This window comes from Euprymna scolopes, chromosome 23, assembly GCF_053919585.1.
Source record: "Euprymna scolopes isolate OS-2025 chromosome 23, ASM5391958v1, whole genome shotgun sequence".
NCBI lineage: Eukaryota > Metazoa > Mollusca > Cephalopoda > Sepiida > Sepiolidae > Euprymna > Euprymna scolopes.
Window position 1 is genome coordinate 121,823,202 of NC_136504.1, and position 21,036 is coordinate 121,844,237.

At 33.3% G+C, this 21,036-nt stretch overlaps 1 protein-coding gene across 3 annotated transcripts in view; it reads left to right on the forward strand.

The window, feature by feature from the left end:
- The window catches only part of LOC145246173 (uncharacterized), a 422,674-nt gene extending 404,792 nt beyond the window's left edge, over positions 1 to 17,882 (forward strand). For 2 of the 3 annotated variants that reach the window (XM_080108045.1, XM_080108046.1), the window contains 2 exons: positions 3,607 to 3,640; positions 17,291 to 17,882. In XM_080108045.1, coding sequence (XP_079964171.1) covers positions 3,607 to 3,640; positions 17,291 to 17,451 — 195 coding nt within the window. In that variant the 3' untranslated portion in view covers positions 17,452 to 17,882. The remainder of the gene's footprint in view (positions 1 to 3,606; positions 3,641 to 17,290) is intronic. The other variant, XR_013863104.1, reaches the window with a different exon arrangement.
- The last annotated feature ends 3,154 nt before the right edge of the window (positions 17,883 to 21,036 follow it).

Consider the following 21,036-nt stretch of genomic DNA (forward strand, 5'->3'; position numbering starts at 1 on the left):
AAGTGTAGATCGAAAAAGATCTACTTTTTATTTGCGCCTATACCTCTTACACTATTTAATAAGTGCTTGTAAGGTATTTTCCAGCTTTTGAAAATTCAAATTAATTAAACGCAGTTGGATTGCACTTTTTGGATTTGGAGTGCTGCTTTAGAATTTCTTTCTTTACTGAAACTGTAGCTGTTAACGCCGGCGTTCCCCATTTTTTGCGGCTTCAACAGGATGTTTTTTTTTTGTGGCTTCTTTGTGAGAAACTTGAAATTGCTCATATTCTTTTACTTTGCAGAGATTACCAGTTATTGAAGTGTGCTGAACCTGCGATAAAATATTGATAATAAATATTGTCTGCCAATCTTGACTATTCCTTTTTTTTTAGAATGCATATTATTTGGGTTCTCCGAACTACTCTCTTCATCTTGGGTGCCATTTTTACAACGTTTCAGTTGATGCGATTTTCGACCTTCTTCAGCTGTGTATTGTCGAACTCTAGAATCTTTCTGTCAAACTTTGGGATCTTTCTATTTAATTATGGAATCTGTACGGAATTCCGACCGGAAACTTTATTTAATCCCAGGGAGGCGGGAAGCATGCTCTCTTTGAGTCAACCATGTCTTCATAAAAGTTCTAAGTAAAACGCAGTTGTATTTTAGTATCACTTGCACTGAGAATTAAATAATTTTATGATACTTTTTATTTTGTACTTCATCTTAGACTTCTTAGGCTGATCTTTGTAACACTGTGGCCGTCTCTCACACACCCTAATCCAAGACCTCCAACAATGGAATTCCTGAGTAAAAGTATAAGAAATGTGATTACTAAAGAAACGATGAGTGCTCAGGGATATTTATAATATTTTAGAGACTTAAAACTCCTCATAGTCGCTCGTCACTTTTTGAATATTCAGCTAGAAATGACTGATAGAACAAGAAAAGGAACAGTTAATGCCTAATAAACAGGTGTGACGATGACTAAGACAAAATACCGGATATAGAATTTCCGATTTTGCGTCGTAAATTTATGAGTCAGATTTAGTTTATAGACAGTTCACAGTTTTGGAAAGTTGGTGATAGTTTGGGATTCGGAACAGAGTCAGTAAAGCAGACTTTCGATTGAACGAGAATAATGCCATCGGTAATGAGATTATCTCAACTAGGTTTTCGTTAATACACTAAACTTTAAGATGTGTACATCTGTGTCGGACTCTTTTCTTTCTCTTGTGAGTTTGCATTGTTACATTATATATATTTGTAAGCAAATACTCATTCTCTCGCTAATCGTCAATACCAGAAATGATGAAGACAAGAAAAACAGGAGACGAAAACGAATAGAAAACCACAGCAAACATTTTTATATGGTTTTATGAGACGTGCCAATGTATCGCATTCTCTATAGTTACCCATTTTACTAGTGGCCAGGATCAATCTCACTTACTTTCCGTGATCCAACGGAAACCGGTATGTCAACCTGATAATTCTATATGTACAGGGTGGAATGATAAATTTGTCGTCCTAAAGAAAACATAGTGCATCTGCTTCTTGTCTCTCGCTCCTGGTCAGGGTTCAAAAGAGAGTTACCAACCTGATAGGTCCTGAACTGTCATCTAGGCTTCAGCCTCTGTCCTATCGACGAGATGTTGCATCCCTCTGCCTGTTCTACAAATACTTCAATGGTGAATGCTCTGACGAACTGCAAACCCTTGTACCTCCCCGACGTAACTACCCCCGACAAACCCGACAAGCTACTAAGTCTCATCCCTTTACAGTAGAGATCCCTAGGTGCAAGAAAGCCTTTTACTCCAATAGTTTCTTCCCCAGAACTGCGGGTCTTTGGAACTCCCTTCCGGGATTCTGTTTTCCCAACTGCAAAGATATGCAGAAGTTCAAGTGTAATGTCAACAAACATCTTTCTACTCATCTCCCTTCATAATGACCCCGCTAATTAAGTCCCTGATAGTAGTCCCCTACTTCAAAGTGGCACTGTGCCTTGTTTGGGGTGAAAAATTGAATAAAAAAAACAACAACATAAGAACTTTGTTTTTAAACTTTTACTTACTGCCTTTATAGCTGGAGCTTTATTATACTTAAAACGATTATAGGTTTTTGCTATGCCATAACTACGGTTTCACTCCCTTTTTTCAGAATTCAAGTGGTTTAAGGATGGGTTTCCCAAAGTGGGCTCCTCAGAGCACTGGGGCATCATGAGTGAGTCTGAGGGGCTCCGCAATACTTTGCTTACAGAAGACCAAATGCTTTATATGGAAAAATCAAATGGATAAATACATTTAATTGTTGATCTGTTTTTACTTGAAAGAGAAATGATACATAACCACAGGTGTAACAGTTTCAGGATGGTTCACGAAAAAGAAAATATTAAATAAATTAACAAACAATGCAATACTTTTTTGATAAATCAGAAGCAAAAAATGGTTGCAAACATTATCAGTGTAAAATTTGAAATTAATGTTTTTCATATTTATTTTAGAAACAAGCTGGACACCTGACGTTGCCCTGTTATACAATACGCTTAAACATGACATTTTAATTTATTTAGATTGCGTATGTGTTATTATAGAATCAATCCTCTATTTAATATTATATATGACGAGGGATAATTTGCCCGGGGGACTAATTCAATTTTTTTTAATAATAATGATAATGTCGTTCATTATAATTCAAATCCCGGCTGTGTTTGTTTACAATATCACTAATATTAAGACTTTACGATCTTAAAAAGTAATCTTTCTTCTCTTATAAATAAAAAAAAAGAATTTTTACACCGGAATATTTTACGTTGCACCAGTATAACCTTGGCTAGTGTAACGAAAAATGTTCGCCTGTAAAAATTATTTTATCTATAAGAGTATTTTTGATAGGATATTTTAGATTTTCGATACTTATCGGATGAATTTCTTTACAAAACATGCCCAAGAACACTGCCAGAAATATAAACTAGCTTTGTGTTAGCTTTGCAAAAGACAGGCACAGTCGTTTTGGGACATCTGAGGAAGGAACTCACACGCACACCAAGTGAATTTTTATAATTGTAAAGGTTTTTTATTTATTATTCATTAGTCGTACTTTTTTTTAATCTTTTCTCATATCCGATAATCATTCCGAAGATATTTTTCCAGCTAAGTTTATGTATGTTTAAATATTTTTATTGAATTATTTTTATTTATATTTCTAAATATTTGAACTAAAGATTTATAATTTAAATAAGTTGAATTATTCAGTCTACTGTTTCCCTATGTGTTGTTGGTTTCAAAATGTTTCTGGCGATGTAACCTCCAACCATCTTCAGTTATATCTTCTCAAACTCTGAAATCATTCTTTCGAATTCAGAAAATATTTTGACAAAAGTTCAACAAGATAAACCTGAAGAAGGCAGGGGTTACATCGGTCGGAATCTTCTAAGAATAATATTCGAGATCAGAATATTTGTCTAGTATTGCAAATAGTACAAAATTATTATTTAATTATGTTTTAGAACAGTGATTATGGCATATTAAAAACAGATGCAGTAATCATTTTTATAATACATGTGTATGCTTGTGCGTGCTTTTCTTTAGACTGAAGCAATTACTATAAATTTATCTGTTTAATTTTTCAGTTATCAAGTTCTGCGAGGAGATCCGATATAGACGGTAAGTTCAATTTATACTTCATTACAACAATTGCCATTTCAATCCAATTATTTATTCGTCTTATTGCTGTTGTTACTGTTGTTGCTATTGATGTTCTTGCTATTGCTGGTGTTGTTATTTCTATTGTTGTTATTAACCATAATTTATTCATTTCAGATGAAATCACATGATGGCATTGGTTTTCCCGATATCTTTATAGTTGGACTTCTTCCTATAAAGAGATCGGGCACTTAAAGATTAGAACACGTTGGAGTTGCCACCATTTATAATTGAAAATGTTTCTTTGAAACGAACTGAATTCGAACATGGTAAACCCAGGTTTTCGGTTCATATTATTAACAACTTAGCCACCGTTGTAACGTAGCTGTTACAAACAAACAAAGGAAATAAATACATCCGGGTTCACATATTTTCCTTTTTAACAAAAGCATTTTTTTACTCTTACTATCCCATCTCGACACCATTTAAAAAGTCTCTTGTTGCCACATGCCCATTTAAACTAGCAGCGTTTCTCTTTCTTCTGACCGCAGTCTGTCGCCTCCGGACACAGCCGGCAAATTTTTTCCTTCACTTTACACGTCCGTTTCCTTCGGCGTCTGCTTTTTCTTCATATTGACCGTTTAATGGTAAAAAGCCCGGTCACGACGGCCAAAATAAATATACGTGACGTTGCAAGAACAAATAATCAAAACAAATACAAATAAATAAAATTCGGGTCGTCGTTTCCTCTTGTTTTAATAAAAGTATATATCATCGTTACTCTCCCGTATCAACACCAGCTTAAAAGTCTATCGCCTCTGCTCCACCACATGCTGTCCGTAGGCAGCTATTTCTTAAACATCCATATTTTTCGATCGAACTCTTTCTTCTCCATTCATTTTACCCGTCTATCTCCTTCGGCGCCGATTTTTCTCTCCCAGACCCGAGGTGTTCTTTTTTCCTTTTTCTTCAGAAGCAAGCCCGAGCACACTTTCCAATTTGCATACGCGTCCAAACGCTGCTCCTGCAGCTAATACAACTGCTTGTTACCCATCCTTCGTCTACTGATAATACTCTCATACGCGATCATATGCGCTATGTTACACCGTTACTTTCTTCTTGCTGTTGAAGATGACACAATTCTTCGTTTTTGGGAGATCATGGGAGAACCCACAACCACACTAAAAACATAATTATCTTGAAATTTTCCGCTCTCTAATGCATATCATATTTTTTCTATTAGTAAGGCATTATATGGAAAATCGGTGTAAGTGCAAAATAGAGCACCTTATTATTTTGTTTTGTTTGCTTTTGGGGAAATCTTTTGTAATTTATTTGTTTATTTAAAACAAAAATATATTACGCATATTGATTTTGCAAATATTTATTACTAAATAACGACAGCAAACAGGGTTTATTTAAAAGAAACATATATAATACGAACATTTATTTAGTAAATTTTAATTAACAAATAACAAACCCATATCGTGTTTATTTATAATAAATATTACGACCATTTATTTTGCAAATATTTACAAATAACCAAATGAAATAGTGGTTATTAACACAAATAAAATATCTTAGGAATATTTATTTTACAAATATTAATTAACAAGTAATAAAATCGGGGTTTATTAAAAATAAAAGCTGTTGTGAACATTTATCTTGCAAATATTAATTTAAAAATAATAAAATAAAACCGTGTAAATAAAAAATAAAAGTTGTTACAATTTTTTTTTTACAAATATAAAATAACAAATGATAAAACAAAACAGTTTTTATTTAAAAGTAAAATACATAAAAACTATGTTTTGTGAATATCCATTAAGAAATAATCAGATCAAACAATTTTTATTAAAAGGACAATAAAATATACAACAGAAAATAGTCTGCAAATATTAATTCACAAATATTAAAATTTGATGGTATTTATTTAAAAATATTCTTTACATACTAATTAAATCAAACAGTGTTTATTGAAGAAAAATAAAAATAATTTCGCATATTTTTGGAGATATTTATTAGCAAATAATAAAGTCAGTGTTTATTAAAAAAGTTTTTACGAATATTTATTCTACAAATATTCATTTTAAAAAATAATAAAATCAAACAATGTCTATTAGAAAATAAAATATTTTACGAAGTCTTATTTTGGAAATATGATTTTAAAAATAATAAAATCAAACAGAGTTCACAAAAAATAAAACATTTTACGAATATTTATTTTACAAATATTCATTTAGAAATAATAAAATCAAACATAGTTAATTAAAAAAATAAAATAATTTACGACTATCTATTTTTCAAATATTAATAAACAAATACTTAAATCAAATAGATTTTATTAAAAAAGAAAATTTATTACGATCATTTATTTATTAATTAATACTAATTAACGAATAATAATTATTATTACTTAGCAAATTATAAGAGCAAATAACGTTCAATAAAAAATAAAATAATTTACAAACATTTATTTTGGAAATATTACTACACAAATGGTTTCAACGTGAAAAATGTAATATAATCTCTTCAGACTGGTCAGTTCACTGTTACCCTAACCCGAATCTAAACGTTAAAATGCTTCGATAAAAGCATATGAAGAATCGAATGAGGATTTTTTTTTACTGTGAATTAATTTACAAATATCTTGAAGAATATTTGGAAAATTAGAAAGAAAAATAATCCGGAATGTTCAATGTGCTGAGAAACTAATAGCAAACAGTTGGCAACTATTACAGCACGTTAAAAATGAATCGAACATTTTGCTCCACATCAAAAAAGATATCAAATATTTATCGAAAACAGTTGAAATTGTGTGTTTTAGATAAAATACTAGTATCGGAGATTAGTTGGCGAAAGAAGTTTAAGTTTTTTATTATGTTTGTTTGATGGTTATTTTTTCTTATGTGAGAGGAACTTTAGCATGAAGGTCACGAAAATCGCTCCTTCAGATTGCCTGATCTGCTTGAAGCCCTCCTTGTAGATTGCAAGATTTCGTGTGTTGACACCCTGACACTGATAAAAGTAACACGCATCGGTTGCATACGAACGCTGGAAAGATTTTGTCTTAAATACACAGAGGAGCGATTCAAAAGCAATGTTATTACTTTCACTGCACCATCTTTGTTTTCGACGTATACATACAGAGACAACCAAAGGAGTACGGATATTCATGCTGCCTGTTTATTTGTTTGTTTTTTGTTTGTTTGTTTTTTCTTTGTTTTGTTTTGTTTTGTTTATTCACCAAAGTTTGTTTGTTGGTTAACACTGACTTACAAAATAGTTAGACCAAACACCGTTAAATAAGAGGTAAACTCTAACGTTGTCACTCGCTAATGTTTTACATACTACTAGTTGCTAATCTTTCACAAAAACACTCGACTATCTACAACCACTATATAAGATTTCGCCCACTCTATAACTGTGCATAAATCTAAACGCAGGTTCTTCCCATCCATGGAACAGTGTTGAAAAACCTATTATAATAAGTCTCACATAGAAAAGGAGGCGATTTATGCTACATTTCCAATACATCAAATCCGCTATCATGCTTCCCAGTTGAATACAGCACGGTAGCCTTAAAATTCAAGCTTGTGGTGGACTTGTGGATATATTATATATATATATCCCCCACTCGTACAAAATAGGAAAAATGAATTGAATTGACAAAGGAACGAACAACGCGCTTATTTGAACTAAAACGAACTAGAATTTATTTCGTGAAGAAACAAATTAAAGAAAAGGGTACAGCACGTGTTTAGTTTGGCGTGCGTCTCTCGCTGTTAACTGGTGCGAAGGAGAGTCTATTGTAGAGAGAGAGAGAAAGTCGGAAAGTCAATCCTAGCCATGGAGATAGAAAGTGTGTAAGGTGTACGTACTGTCTGTTGATTCTTGCCCCACACATAGTAGAAGGTGGCGTGAAGCGCGCGGAAAGGGACCGGATGGTCCGTCGACCTCTCAGGTCGGAAGCCGAATTGAAAGGAAGAAGACAGCTTATGTCTCTTGCTTTTATAGTTGTTTCCGGTGGTCTTTTGCGCATGTGTGGATTTCCTTTAAAAGGGAAGTGACGTTGCCCAAGTTTGTGTACGTGTGCGCGTATGTGTGCGTACATGTGTGTACGTTAGCGTGTGTGAGTGTATGTACGTGAACGTGAATATATTTACGTGTGTGTACGTGCGCGGGTATGTTTGTGTGCGCGTATGTATATGACAAGAAAAATGGCTTGATATGTGAACGCGTGTTTTTGTGCGAGACTAGAAAGGGCTCGTACAAGCTAAAGAAGTTCTTGTTGAGCCGTTCTTATAAATAATCAAATTCTACCCAATTATACCATTATCGATTACTACACTACCATCTTACAAACATAATTCTTGCCTTCGAGTTGTCTTCGGACCTTAACAAGTGGTAACTCCCAAGTAATAAAAATAACTAGAAACGTATTAGAGATCTCCCCACCCAATTTGTTTTTCAATTATTTTACTATTAAACTAATACTCAAAATATCAATCGGAGAAAGGGGATAAATTATTGAATTAACGAGAGGCGTCGTTTTAGTAAATCTCTAGCGAAAACAATAATAGAATATTTAAGCCCTCTGGCACATCTTTAACTGCGGCACCTATTTTTGCATACTTATTAATTAAGACAATGTGCCCTGGTCGACAACGAAATTTCTTATAATGACGTCTTATTTAGTCGTGTTGTGTATTGGCGAGCGCATGAATTTATTTTTGTTTCAAAATGCAGCGGACGTATTTATTCTGCCTATCAGGGTGGCATTTTTGATTTGCAGTGCTTGTAATTTTTCAAATATGCACATGAAAACTATGGTACACTGTAGCCATTCCGAGGTATTATACTATTTATATTACTTCCTTTAGGCAGTAGCGTCATTTCATTAAACTCATGTAGTTGTTCAAGTGCCCCTAATGATGCTGGCCTTAACAGAGCAGAGAGGGAGAAAACAACAAACTACCAAGGACTTATGTACGACATGAAAAGAAACTTGAATCTTTAGAAGATATCAATCATACCAGTCATTATAGGAGCAACCGGGTTACTGAAAAAACATTCAAAAACTATCTAGTGAATATACCCGGTGAACCAAGTGCAAAAGAATTTTTTTTTACATAGGCATCACCACATTATCAAGGCCAAGAGGCCACTCAAGGATAAGGGTTAAAGAGTGTACAGTAGAAATTGGACATTATAGTAATCATTAGTAATGAAAATTTGGTAAAGTTAATAACTTATATGGAACGGCTCATCAAGAACTTATTTACGTTAGACTTGAAGACAACCATATTGTAGTCAGCTGGAAAGCAGGAAAACGGACGACAATTCCACAGGCGTGCAGTTCTAAGAAAAAAGCTTTGTTCATGGAATCTACGTTTAGTTTTAGGCACAGATAAAGAGTGGGGGGAATTATTGATAGTGTTTACAGCTAGACGAGTGTTTCTTGTGAAAGTTTGGCGAGGGGGGACCATAGATTGAAGCTCATTTGAACACTTTCCATGAAAATAACGATACATCAGAGACAAACTCGCAACATATCTTCTGTGAGATAAAGGTTGCAAGGAAGAGAAAAAGACATTTCCTACGAGGCTACGAAATACAAAAAATAGTATTAAACGGGACGGTTAGAATCTTAAAAAGATCTGTCGGTAGGAGTAACCAAACTAATGGGGGAATGTTCGGCATCTAGTAGAATGTCCCATCCCCAGGAAAAAGAAAGTGATAAGAAAATTAAAACAAAGTAGAACCAGTGGTAACGTGTCGAGGTGAATCAGTGCACAAGGCTCTGATGAAAATCCTAAATAAGTGCGCGCCAGGAGCCTTTTTTCATTGGTCGTCTCTGTCATAAAAATATCAACTACGGGCTGGCAGCCCGGCGTTGCTCGGTCGTACAATACGCTTAAACATGATATTTTAATTTATGCGGATTTCGTGTGAATTATTACCGAACCAATTCTCTGTTGATTATCATAATAGGAATAATTTGCCCGGTGGATTAATTCGCAAAAAAAAAAAAAAAAAACAATAAAAATTAATGATGATGATGCCGCTCATCAAATTCCGTCTGTGTTTGTTTATAATATAACATCAGCTGATATTTGAGTTAGACAATGAATGTCTTGAAAAAGTTACTTCTGATGAATGTTAAGGTTTAAAATATGCAAACAAAGAAATGATTGGCGGCGATTTTAAAAGGTACTTCTTTGATCGTAAATTGGACTCATTAATAAGAAAAAAATTAAAGTAAAATGGTGAGGTACACTCGGGCTTGAACACGTGATCATTCGATCTGTAGTCGAATGTTCTACCTCTTACGTATATCACCAGGTTACAGTAAATCTATTTTTAAGAAGAAATGATTTGCTGAAATTTTATTCTGTCCATTGGCCGGTGTAACGTAAAATGTCCCCTTATAAAATCTATTCTTTTTTTTATCTATTAGAGAATAAAGCTATTTTCAAGATCGGATATTTTCGATTTTCGATATTTATCAGATGAATCTTCTACGAAACATATCTAAGAATACTGTTAGACATATAGATTAAATCTATGTATAATTTGAAAAGGTTAACCTCAGGCGTTTTCGAACCTATGGGGAAGGAATTCACATACACACGTAAAGTAACTTTTATATAATAGTTGAGATAAAGATATGTTACTTTAAAACAGATGTTATGTAGCTCTTATTAACGCCGAGTGATAAATTAAACTGCAATTAGCTTATTTTTGAAAGACCAACGAAGTCATAGTAATTCGAAGCGATATAATAAAAATAAAAACTATACTACTAATAATAATAATGAACAATATTAATGAACAATAATAAAAGTAAAAATAATAATAATAATTATTATTATTATTAATTTTATTATGAAAAAGTAAATGAATAATAATAATAAGAGTAATAATGATGATAATAATGAATAATACAAATGAATAATGAATAATAATAAGACTAAAGAGTAATAATAGGAAACTATAATTACAAATAATATTAAATAATAAAAATGAATAATAATAACTAATAATAATAATAATAATAATAATTAATAATAATGATGAATAATGAATAACATTAATAATAATGAATAATATAAATGATTAATAATGAACAACAATAATGAAAGATAATTAATAATAATCATAGCTACAAATGATAATATGATAACAATAATAATAATAATAATGTAAATAATGAATATTCATAATGAATACTAAAAAGATCAATAACATTAAATAATAATGATAATAATAAATAATAATAATAATACTTAACAACAATAAATAACAATAAATAATGATAAAATAAAATGATAATAAATAATGACGACTAATAATGGCTATGAATAATGATGATAATATTGTTAATAAATAATAATGAATAATTATAATGAATATTAATGAATACTTTTAATGAATAATAGTAGTAATGATAAAATAAATAAGTATTATGAATAATAATAACGATAATTACAACAATAATAATGAATATCATTACAATAATGATGAGTAATAATAATGAATAGTATTAATAACAATGATTAGTGATAATTAATAGGAACAATAAGTTAAAAAAATTACAAATAACAAGAATAATAATATGAATGATTAATAACTATCTTAGCAAATAATTATAATGATATTATTAATAATAAATAAGAATAATTAATATTAAGGAATAATGATAAATAATAATTTTAATTAATATTAATAAATAATAATATTAATGGATGAATATGCAATAATAATAATAATAATAATAATAATAATAATAATAATAATAATAATAATAATAATAATAATAATAATAAAACATTCATCGTACCTATAATTATAGGTGCGCTTGTCTCAATTCCTGATAATCTTCTGAAACGGCAAAACTTCTTAGGAATAAGATACAACATCACCGCACAAGAGTGCAGCAATCATTCTACACTAGGTACTTTCCATCTAATTGACTCTTTGACTATCCTCACTAGCTTCGGTGTAAAAGCCCTTGAGGGTAAAATTCAGGTGTAAAACATCACAACGCTATGAAGATAATAATAATAATAATAATAATAATAATAATAATAATAATAATAATAATAATAAAGGCGGTAGAGACACTAATCAACACTGACAGAATTTTCAGCCAAGATATCCAAATGGAATTTGGAATGGAAAAGTGCGCACAACTAGTTATAAGAAAGGGAAAACTGGAAACAACAGAAGGCATGAAACTACCCAACCAAACAGAAATGAGGGCACTAGGAGAACAAGACGACTATAAATACTTAGGAATTCTGGAAGCGGTAACAATCAAAGCAACAGAAATGAAAGAGAAAACTGGAAAGGAATACCTCAGGAGAACTAGAAAACTCCTGGAAACGGAATTATATAGCAGAAACCTAATAAAAGGTATAAATACATGAGCAGTATCACTAGTAAATCAAAATAGTACCAATAATAGTAGGAGCACTAGGAACAATTCCAAAAAACTTCGAAAAAAGAATGTCAGAAATTGGAATCAGAGGAATAACTGCAAAAATACAACCCCTTACGAGAATGAAAACGGGTGAAATATTAAGGAAACTCCTCGAATGTGGGGAATACCACAAGATAAAATAATAAAGAAGCGTTACACGGAATGAAGAACGTCGAAGCTGCATATCTACAAGTTCTACACCACCATCATGCATCCCCCCATTGTTTCATCACCGTCCCCTCCCATAGAAAAGTGATACCAAAGAGCCAAGAAGGGTCAAGGAGGATGGAAAGACCAAGGAGAGAGCGCTGGCCAGACCTCCGCTGGACAAACGCGAAGAGAACTGGGATCTTGGGGAGGCTTAGTGCCACTCAAATTCCAGTATAAACCAATGGCCACTACTAGCGAGAAAGCAATGGTATAAGGCTGTTCCGAAGACGCAAATTTATTTGCAAATGCTATCGAAGGAGGTGGAGAGAGCTGGACGTCTGGGGAGACTTGTTGTCACTCAGCTGCCAGAAAACACCACAGGTCTCCAAACTGATCGCTTGTTAAATGTGGGAAAGCTCCATGTGAGGCAATAATAATAATAATAAATTTGTGGTTGTCATCAACTGACATAACACTAAATAGTCAAGAAGGGTTCAGAGCGGTGGAAAGACCAAGCAGAGAAAGAACAGACCAGATCTCCATTGGATGGAAATGAAACTTTTGTTGCCAACCCAAATTCCAGTGAAGTATTATTGTCATTGATAGAGACAAGTCAGTGGCAAACACGTATGCTGATGACGTAAATTCATTTGTATAGGTTATCAAAGGAAAATGTTAAAAGACTTCTTCTCGCGCAGGTTTGACCTTTACTCCTGATCTGAAATGGAACACATATATAAAGTCTGTTGCCCGGGCCGCTGAGAAAATGGTAGGATCCTTCTACCGCTCCAGAAGATACCTCACTACTGATACAATTCTCTATCTCTATAAAAGCCAAGTACGTCCAAAGATGGAGTACTGCTGCCACATCTGGGCTGGAGCTTCAAAAAAAACAGCCTATCCTGCCTTGACAAAGTACAAAATAGACTTCGTGGCTTAGTGGGGGATGCTCTCTTCTCTTCCCTGCAACCTATCTCTCACAAAAGAGACGTTGCGAGCCTGCCTTTGTTTTATCGTTATTTCCATGGCAAGTCCTCGTCTGAGCTCCAATCTCTGATCCCCCTCGCCAATCCGTCATGATAAACACCCGTCTAGCTAAAGCCACTGTCAGTAATTTCCCCCACTCTTTATCTGTGCCTAAATCAAAACGTAGATTCCATGAACAAAGCTTCTTTCTTAGAAGTGCACGCCTGTGGAATTCTCTTCCGTTTGCCTGTTTCCCATCTGACTACAACTTGGATGTCTTCAAGTATGCCCCCTTAAGTAAGACGCTTTATCAAATCTCCAATACCAACTATTACTACGATATTATCCCATCGATTATTGTACACAAAATAACTCTTATCCCTGAGTGGCTTACGGGCCTTGATAAGTAGTGATCCCCATGTAAAAAAAAAAATCCAGGGATAATCATTGATCATTATCATTGAGTAATCTCTGATGATGACCTGTGGAAGTTCTTTAAATAATTATGATAATAGAATTCGAATTAATTATTGAAAATTTCATCAAGATTATTTCGCCAAAATAGTGCAACAAGCCATGCAAAACAATAGCAAGAAGTTATATATATATATATATATATATATATATATATATATATATATATATATATATAAAATATATATATATATATATAAAATAAATATTTGTATATATATATATGTATATACAAATATTTATTTTAAAAATTTACATACATATTCCAAGAGCACTTTATTTAATTTCTCTTATCGAATTCTTACGTCTTATATATATATGTGTGTGTGTGTGTGTGTATGTGTGTGTCTGCGTGTTTCTGTGTTTGCGTGTATATATGTACGTATATATATATATATATATATATGTATATTTACATCTACCTGTGTTTCTCTTTCTCTCTCTCTCAGTCTCTCTCTCTCTCTCTCTCTCTCTCTCTCTCTCTATATATATATATATATATATATATATATATATATATATATATATATATAGTCAGAATATTTCTCCAATACCGCTTTTAGGTATGGAAGTCATTGTCACAGCTTTATCTGTATGTTCTTGCATCGAACAAAAACATGGAGACAGAATGCTATTTTTTTTCTATTGATCCAAAAACGACAATAGTATTTCTTTTTGGTGAGACTTTGCGCTGGAACGAAAAACTTCGCTATATGTAGATTTAAATTCTTGTGTATGCCCTTTTATGCCAGAATTAATCTTCTTACTCTTCGCTAATATACTTAGTAGCTAAGGATTTGTTGCTTCAATGAATACTCAGGAATGGAAAGTACATACATGCCTTCAACAAGTGTCCACGTGTAACGTAATCCCCTATTGAGGAGCGTTAGAACTACACTGAGGTAGCTTTGTATTCCCGGGTGACGCCAGATAACCCAAGGATTAAAGATAGAGAAGATAAATATAGATATATTTTAATTCACTGTCGAAATGGATATATTTGTTTTTTTTTTGGGGGGGGGAAGACCTGAGATATTTTGTTATTTGGGAAAAACTCAACCAGAGGAAATGCGAGGATGTTAGACGAACATATTGTACTGGCTGAGTGATGGTTGGTGACCTCGAGGTTATGTGATTTTTAGTCTTGAATGGGGTCTCAGATCGTTGGGGCTTGGCGTGATTTGATTAGCTGGGGAAACTTCCACCCCACCCACATCGGATCGATGCGCTCTAAAATTGAACAGATTGCTCGTAGAATTCGGGAACAGGGAATATAAACCTGCCGTTCCCTGGGAGAGGGGACCTCTCCCCATCTCATCCATCCGTCGGTCGCTGTCTGTGAAGAGAGTCGAGACGTTGTGAAGAACTTACAAAATCTGAATGAGAATTGTAAACACATTTTTGTACATAATTTTATGAGAATTAAGCTTAAGTAGATAGACTACAATCGTTGTCTTTCTTCCTGCCTGCCGCTTTGATATTCGCTTTCAGCATACCAGATTATGTAACAACCTCCGAGGAGCCTAGACGACACGTGCCGAGATCCAGTGAAATAAGAGTCCTAGACACCGCTACCTCAGCGTAGTTCTAACGCTCCTCAATGGGGGATTACGTTACACACGACTTTTTCCTATAAGCACTTTTATTGATAGTACACACATGAAACGCTTGTCTCTTTCGAACTAATCTCCTTCGGTTGCAATGAACTCATTGTATCGCTCCAACAACTTTTTGAATGCTCCATAGAAGCCCTCCTGTGTGAGCATGTCAGTGACTATTGTCACAGCCGCTTTCATCTCCTCAATTGTCTTATAGAGATAGTCGAAGGTTTTCTTTGAGCTTGAGAAAAAAGCAAAAATAACACGGAGCAAGGTCTGGACTCTAGGGCAGATCTGAAACTGTTTTGATGCCCATCTTCGTCTGATAGTCTGTGACAATGATGGTGCATCTTTGGGACAAATTTCGCGCAAATCTTCCGCATCTTCAGTTACTCGCGAACATTTGTGTGTACAGTTCCCACACTGGTATCAAACTGTGCACGTATTGTCTCTATAGACACACGACGATCATTATGCATGAATTTTTTTATTCGGCGAAACAACATTGGCGTTCAACCTTCCTTATTTCTCTCACAGCTAGCATCGTCTTTCACAAACGTCCTGCCTTCCTTGAATCCCTCATGCCATTCAAATCTGCTGCTAGATTCATGAAAAATGATCCGAAAGAAGTCTGAAGCATTCTATTCGTTTATGTGGCATTTTATTCCAAGTTTAAAACATGATTTTATTTCATATCGTTCTTCTGGGATATTTTCACGTCCAGTTCACCAGCTGTGTCAATCAGACTGTAATAGGGTGTATTCAAATTTCTGCAGTAGCTGTTCACTTGAACCTGAAATCATAAAAATTGGTCAATCATATATAAGCTGTACAGCAATAACATAAAGAATTATCAAGAGTCTATGACAATTTTAAATGTCTATACAAAAAATATCTGGAGACTTATTGAAGGCAACTCGTAGAACTCAATTAAAAAAATTGGAATATTCATAGCATTCTTTCGGCTTATCGTCAATAAGGCGAACAATGATGAATATGGTTTATTAAATATTTTAAACCATATTAGATTGTGAATTTAGGCTAAAATAAAGACATCAACCCTAATATTTTATCATTTTCATTAACAAGGACTTGTAGGTTTCAAGATTGTATTCCAAAAGAAATTTTCCAAATAATTTAGTAAAGAGTCAAAATTAAACCTGTGAAGCTCTACAAGAAAATAACCATTGAATTGTTATATTAATGAATCACAAGTTACAAAGACCAAACGTCATTGGAAAAGCAGGATCAAGTAAATCTATAATTTGATGATTCACAGTATTATGAGAGATTTAAAAACGATGGACGAAATAGACAAAATTGTATCACTTAAGAGGCCTGTTTTTTGTTAACATTTTACTTGAAGATGATCGGGTTGCAATAAGGAAGCAGTCATGCTATTGCGTTTGAGTCAGGTGGCGGTAGGCAGATCCTGGGCGTGGCAGCAGGATTCGGCGCCGGTCCACAAGTCCAAAGAGACTCAGGCTTGGCTTCAGAAGGAGTACTATAACTTAGTATCCTTCTTTACTGCGCCCCTCCTCCCGACCTAAACCCGCTGGACTACGTCGTTTGGTCATACGTCGTGTATATCACCAACATAACCTCCCACAACGATAAAGCTTGCCTGATTGCCAGTATCCACCGAGTATTCGCCGAGATCCCGCTGGTACTTATGCAAAATGCATGCTCCCACTTTCGGACATTTACTGAGGCGGTGATTGAGAGTGAAGGCGGTTGCATGAAATAGATGTCAGCTCTACTACTTAACCCAGTTACCCGAATTGATAACCCTTACCCTAACCCTAACCCAACCCTAACCCTAACCCAGTTACCCGAATTGATATTTTCAATAAACGTTTTAAAATAAAGCTGTATTGTTGTTTTTAGGGCGACAAATTTATCGTTTCGACCCTTAAATTCAACTAAAAACTGAATATAGGGGAAGATGAATATTGCAGAACATCATCATCACTCACATTCTACTTCTTTTCTTTGCAGAATCCCTGAGAAACACGGATGAAATCGTGGTCAAAAACAGCATCTATGATCCTCACCTTAAAAACAGGGATCAACGTGTGTCAATAGACGATGGACTAAGGAAATCGATAAAACCGTATTATATTAATCCCAAAATAGCTTTGTATAGCGAGAAATTATGATGACGCTACACCAGCAACTTGTTGGGAAAACTTTAAACCAAACTTGAATACTTTTTTTAAACCTTATGAACCATACTTATAAAAATCAGTTGAAGACAACGAAGATACGTATATATGTATGTTTCAAAGGTGTAGGTTTTAATTAGATAATTGTTAATTCAGAGTTCAATCCGGAAAAGATAACCACTTTACTAATTACTATCTATAACACAAATTTGAAATACGATGCTTAATAATCAGTGAATTTAATTTTGTCTTTCATTATAACAAGAATAAGTTATAGGACGATTTCTGTGTTTGGCGTTTATGGGTTTAATTTACTTGCCTTTAAACTAAATTAGACAGGTGCTTTTTAATATAAAGAAATCCAAGTTCCTCCCAAAATGGGCATGTTTGACTGAGTGAAAAATAAAAAATAGTCTTCCACCTTTCAAGATTTTTATTCTTCTGATCGCCGCCAGAACAGATATCACACTTTGATCAAAACAGACAGTTACAAATGTATGCTTTGCTTAACACAACAACTAAATAATGTTTCTATATTTTACTAACAAAATAAGAATCATCTCTTCTACCAAACGTTTAATTTGAAAAATCAGATATCTGAATTTGTTCGTTTGACATACAACTAAATTAACGTAAATATAAACAACACTATTCATTCTACGCTGAGCAGCTATGTTACAAAATTCATAATGATCAGTTAAGTAGTTCAGATATAAATTATGTAGAAAATAAAAATTACAAATATATAAATATAATAAAATATAGAAAAATAGAAAATACAAATATAGAAATAAAATAAAATATAGAAAAATATCAAATACAAATATATAAATATAATAAAATATAGAAAAATATAAAGAACAAACGTATTTATATGATAGAATATGGACGAATATAAATACATATAAGAAAAATATTAAATGTGTACACATTCCTAACTTTATATAACTATGATCATAACATCTAATCTGGAGTGATAAGATAAACGCAATCGTTTTCAATCCTCGATCTCATAAGATCACTGACGTAACTTTTTTTTTTATTTGCTTTTTTTCTGTTGTAAAGATTTAAAAAATGTTTAACAAATATTTTATTGATAAAATTTTTAGCGTGTTCATATGTTGTGATGACTATAATACCTACCCCATTGTCTTAGCATATTAGTATTTAACTTTTTGTTCTTGTAGCTAAATTCGAAAATTGAAATATTGAATTTCAAGAGAAACGAATGGTATCTAATGAAGTATCGTGTCGCAATAACGAATCTATCCAAAAATTAAGAAAAAATTTTCAACTTTCAGAAAAGATTTATCTCCCTTTAGTTAATACTCAATTTAGCAATACACACGGAATGACCACTTATCTTCGATCATCGCTATCATTACTACAACGTTAAACATCTGACCAGATGTGCTTTTTAACGACAAATCAATATTTTGGGGGCGATTAAATATTAACGCCAGATAACTACTGTAATTCATTGGGGACAATTAATAAAACACAAGTATTTTATTTTAGCTTCGTGAAAATTGCAGTTCTAAAACTTACACCAATACTAATAAATAATTTATGTGTTAATTATGAGGGTTGTTTCAAAAATAAGTATTCGTATATTTAATTTAAAACTAAAACAAACGTTGAAAAGCAAAGCAAACGGGAGTAGTATCAATAAAACAAACGACCTTTTGTGCTCCAGAATTTACCCTTCCGCATAGTCTCTACCATCCTTAATGCATTCTGCCTGCCTATTTTAATGCCTCGATTATAAATCAATAAATGATTTGTCACTCACTGTTACCACTCTGAAATCGAAGAATCCATCCCCTAACTATGATGACATCAACTGCACTGCATCGGCTTCGTAAGCCTTGTACATACGCCAGTGAACATTAATCGGTTCATTTTTTTTTTTTTTTTTTTTTTGCATGGAGGAATTCGGTGACTCATCTCTGTGTCTGTTTCGCGTCCGCGGTAGGGGTTCTTTTCTTAGGGTCTCACACTGTTAATATCTGCAAAAGAAACATGAAAATTTCATACCATAAATGCACCAATTCAGTCATCATGGCCTTTTAATTTGCAATACTGCTCTGATGCATTCATTTGGAATTAAAACATAGTATGTAAATTACTACAATATGTCCGACTAGAATTCAGCTCAGGAATCACGCATCTAAACGAGTTTTGTGATAAATTGCACGGATTTTCTTTTAAATTTCGTTTTTTTTTTCCATACTTTTTGTAAGTTCACAAAGAGAGAGTCAGTTTGCTACTATGTTTTTATCCTATATAATATTTGCATGCAGACGTCTCAATTTCTTTCCGTTTTTTTACTTTATTTTTTAAGGAATTTAACATTATATTTAATACCGGGCAACAACAGCTCAATGTGCTAGTACAATATTAATAATCATAAACATTTATATTTTGAACAATCATTATTGAAATTTGTATTGTCTTTCCCTATTCTGCAATGTTCAATATTAAACTAAAAGTCGTTCCCTTACAGTAATGTATTGTGATCTAAGTCATTGCGAGGAGCTATGTTAAGTTCCCTTCGGTGCAGCGCGATGAGTCTTGAACTAGAGCAGGCAATCAATCGATTTGATTGATAATGGGTGATTTCGATGACAATAAAAGTATTGAAAATGTGGAGCATTCGTTTATCCGCATTTAATCCCGGCTAACGTCGTGTATCCCTACCAGTAAATAAAAATAAACCTTGTGACTATGACGTGATCTTTGTTATAGGCAGATGTCAAATCTCATTTCTAATACCATTTCATCTTTCTTTACTCTTATTTTTTTTCTTAACCATTGTCTTAATGTCGTATATCCGTCAGAACAATTCTAACCTTTTATAAGCATTTTATTATTTGTTACGTGTGATTTTTTTTCTATATTTTGTTAACCATTATTTCTTACGTGGGTTCTTTCAAATGTACATGCTCATTTTTATTACACAAAAAAGTTTCTTTTTTAATAAAAGTATTAAACATCTTATATAAAATCCAATGTTGACTTTTGTCCTCACTTTCGCCTATGAGTTGGCTTCAATAAGTTTTTATACTTTTTTAGTACAGGGGCTTTTAGTTATAGTACACACGTGAAACTCTAGTCTCTTTCGAAGTAATCTCCTCCAGCTGCAATGCACTTTTCGTACTGTTCCAACAACTCGAAGGTCTCATCGAAGTCCTTTTGTGCGAGCGGGTCAATGACTTTCGTTACAGTGTTTATCATCTCCTGAATTGTCTGATGAAGACAGCCTCTAAGGTTTTTCTTGAGCTTACAGATATAACCAAAAGTCACAGGGAGCAAAGTCTGGATTATAGAAAGAGTGCTGAACTGTCTTGATGTCACATCTTGGTCAAACAGTCTGTGACAAGGATGAAGTTGTGGATTGCATCCTTGGGATAAACTTCGTACAAATTTTCCGCATCTTCAGTTTCTCGCGAATAATTGTGTGTACACTAACATTAACCTGTGCACTTACTGTCTTTATAGACACACAACGGTATTTACCTATGAAATTCTTTATTTGATAAATCAACTCTGGTGTTATGACTCCTACTGCTCTCAGAC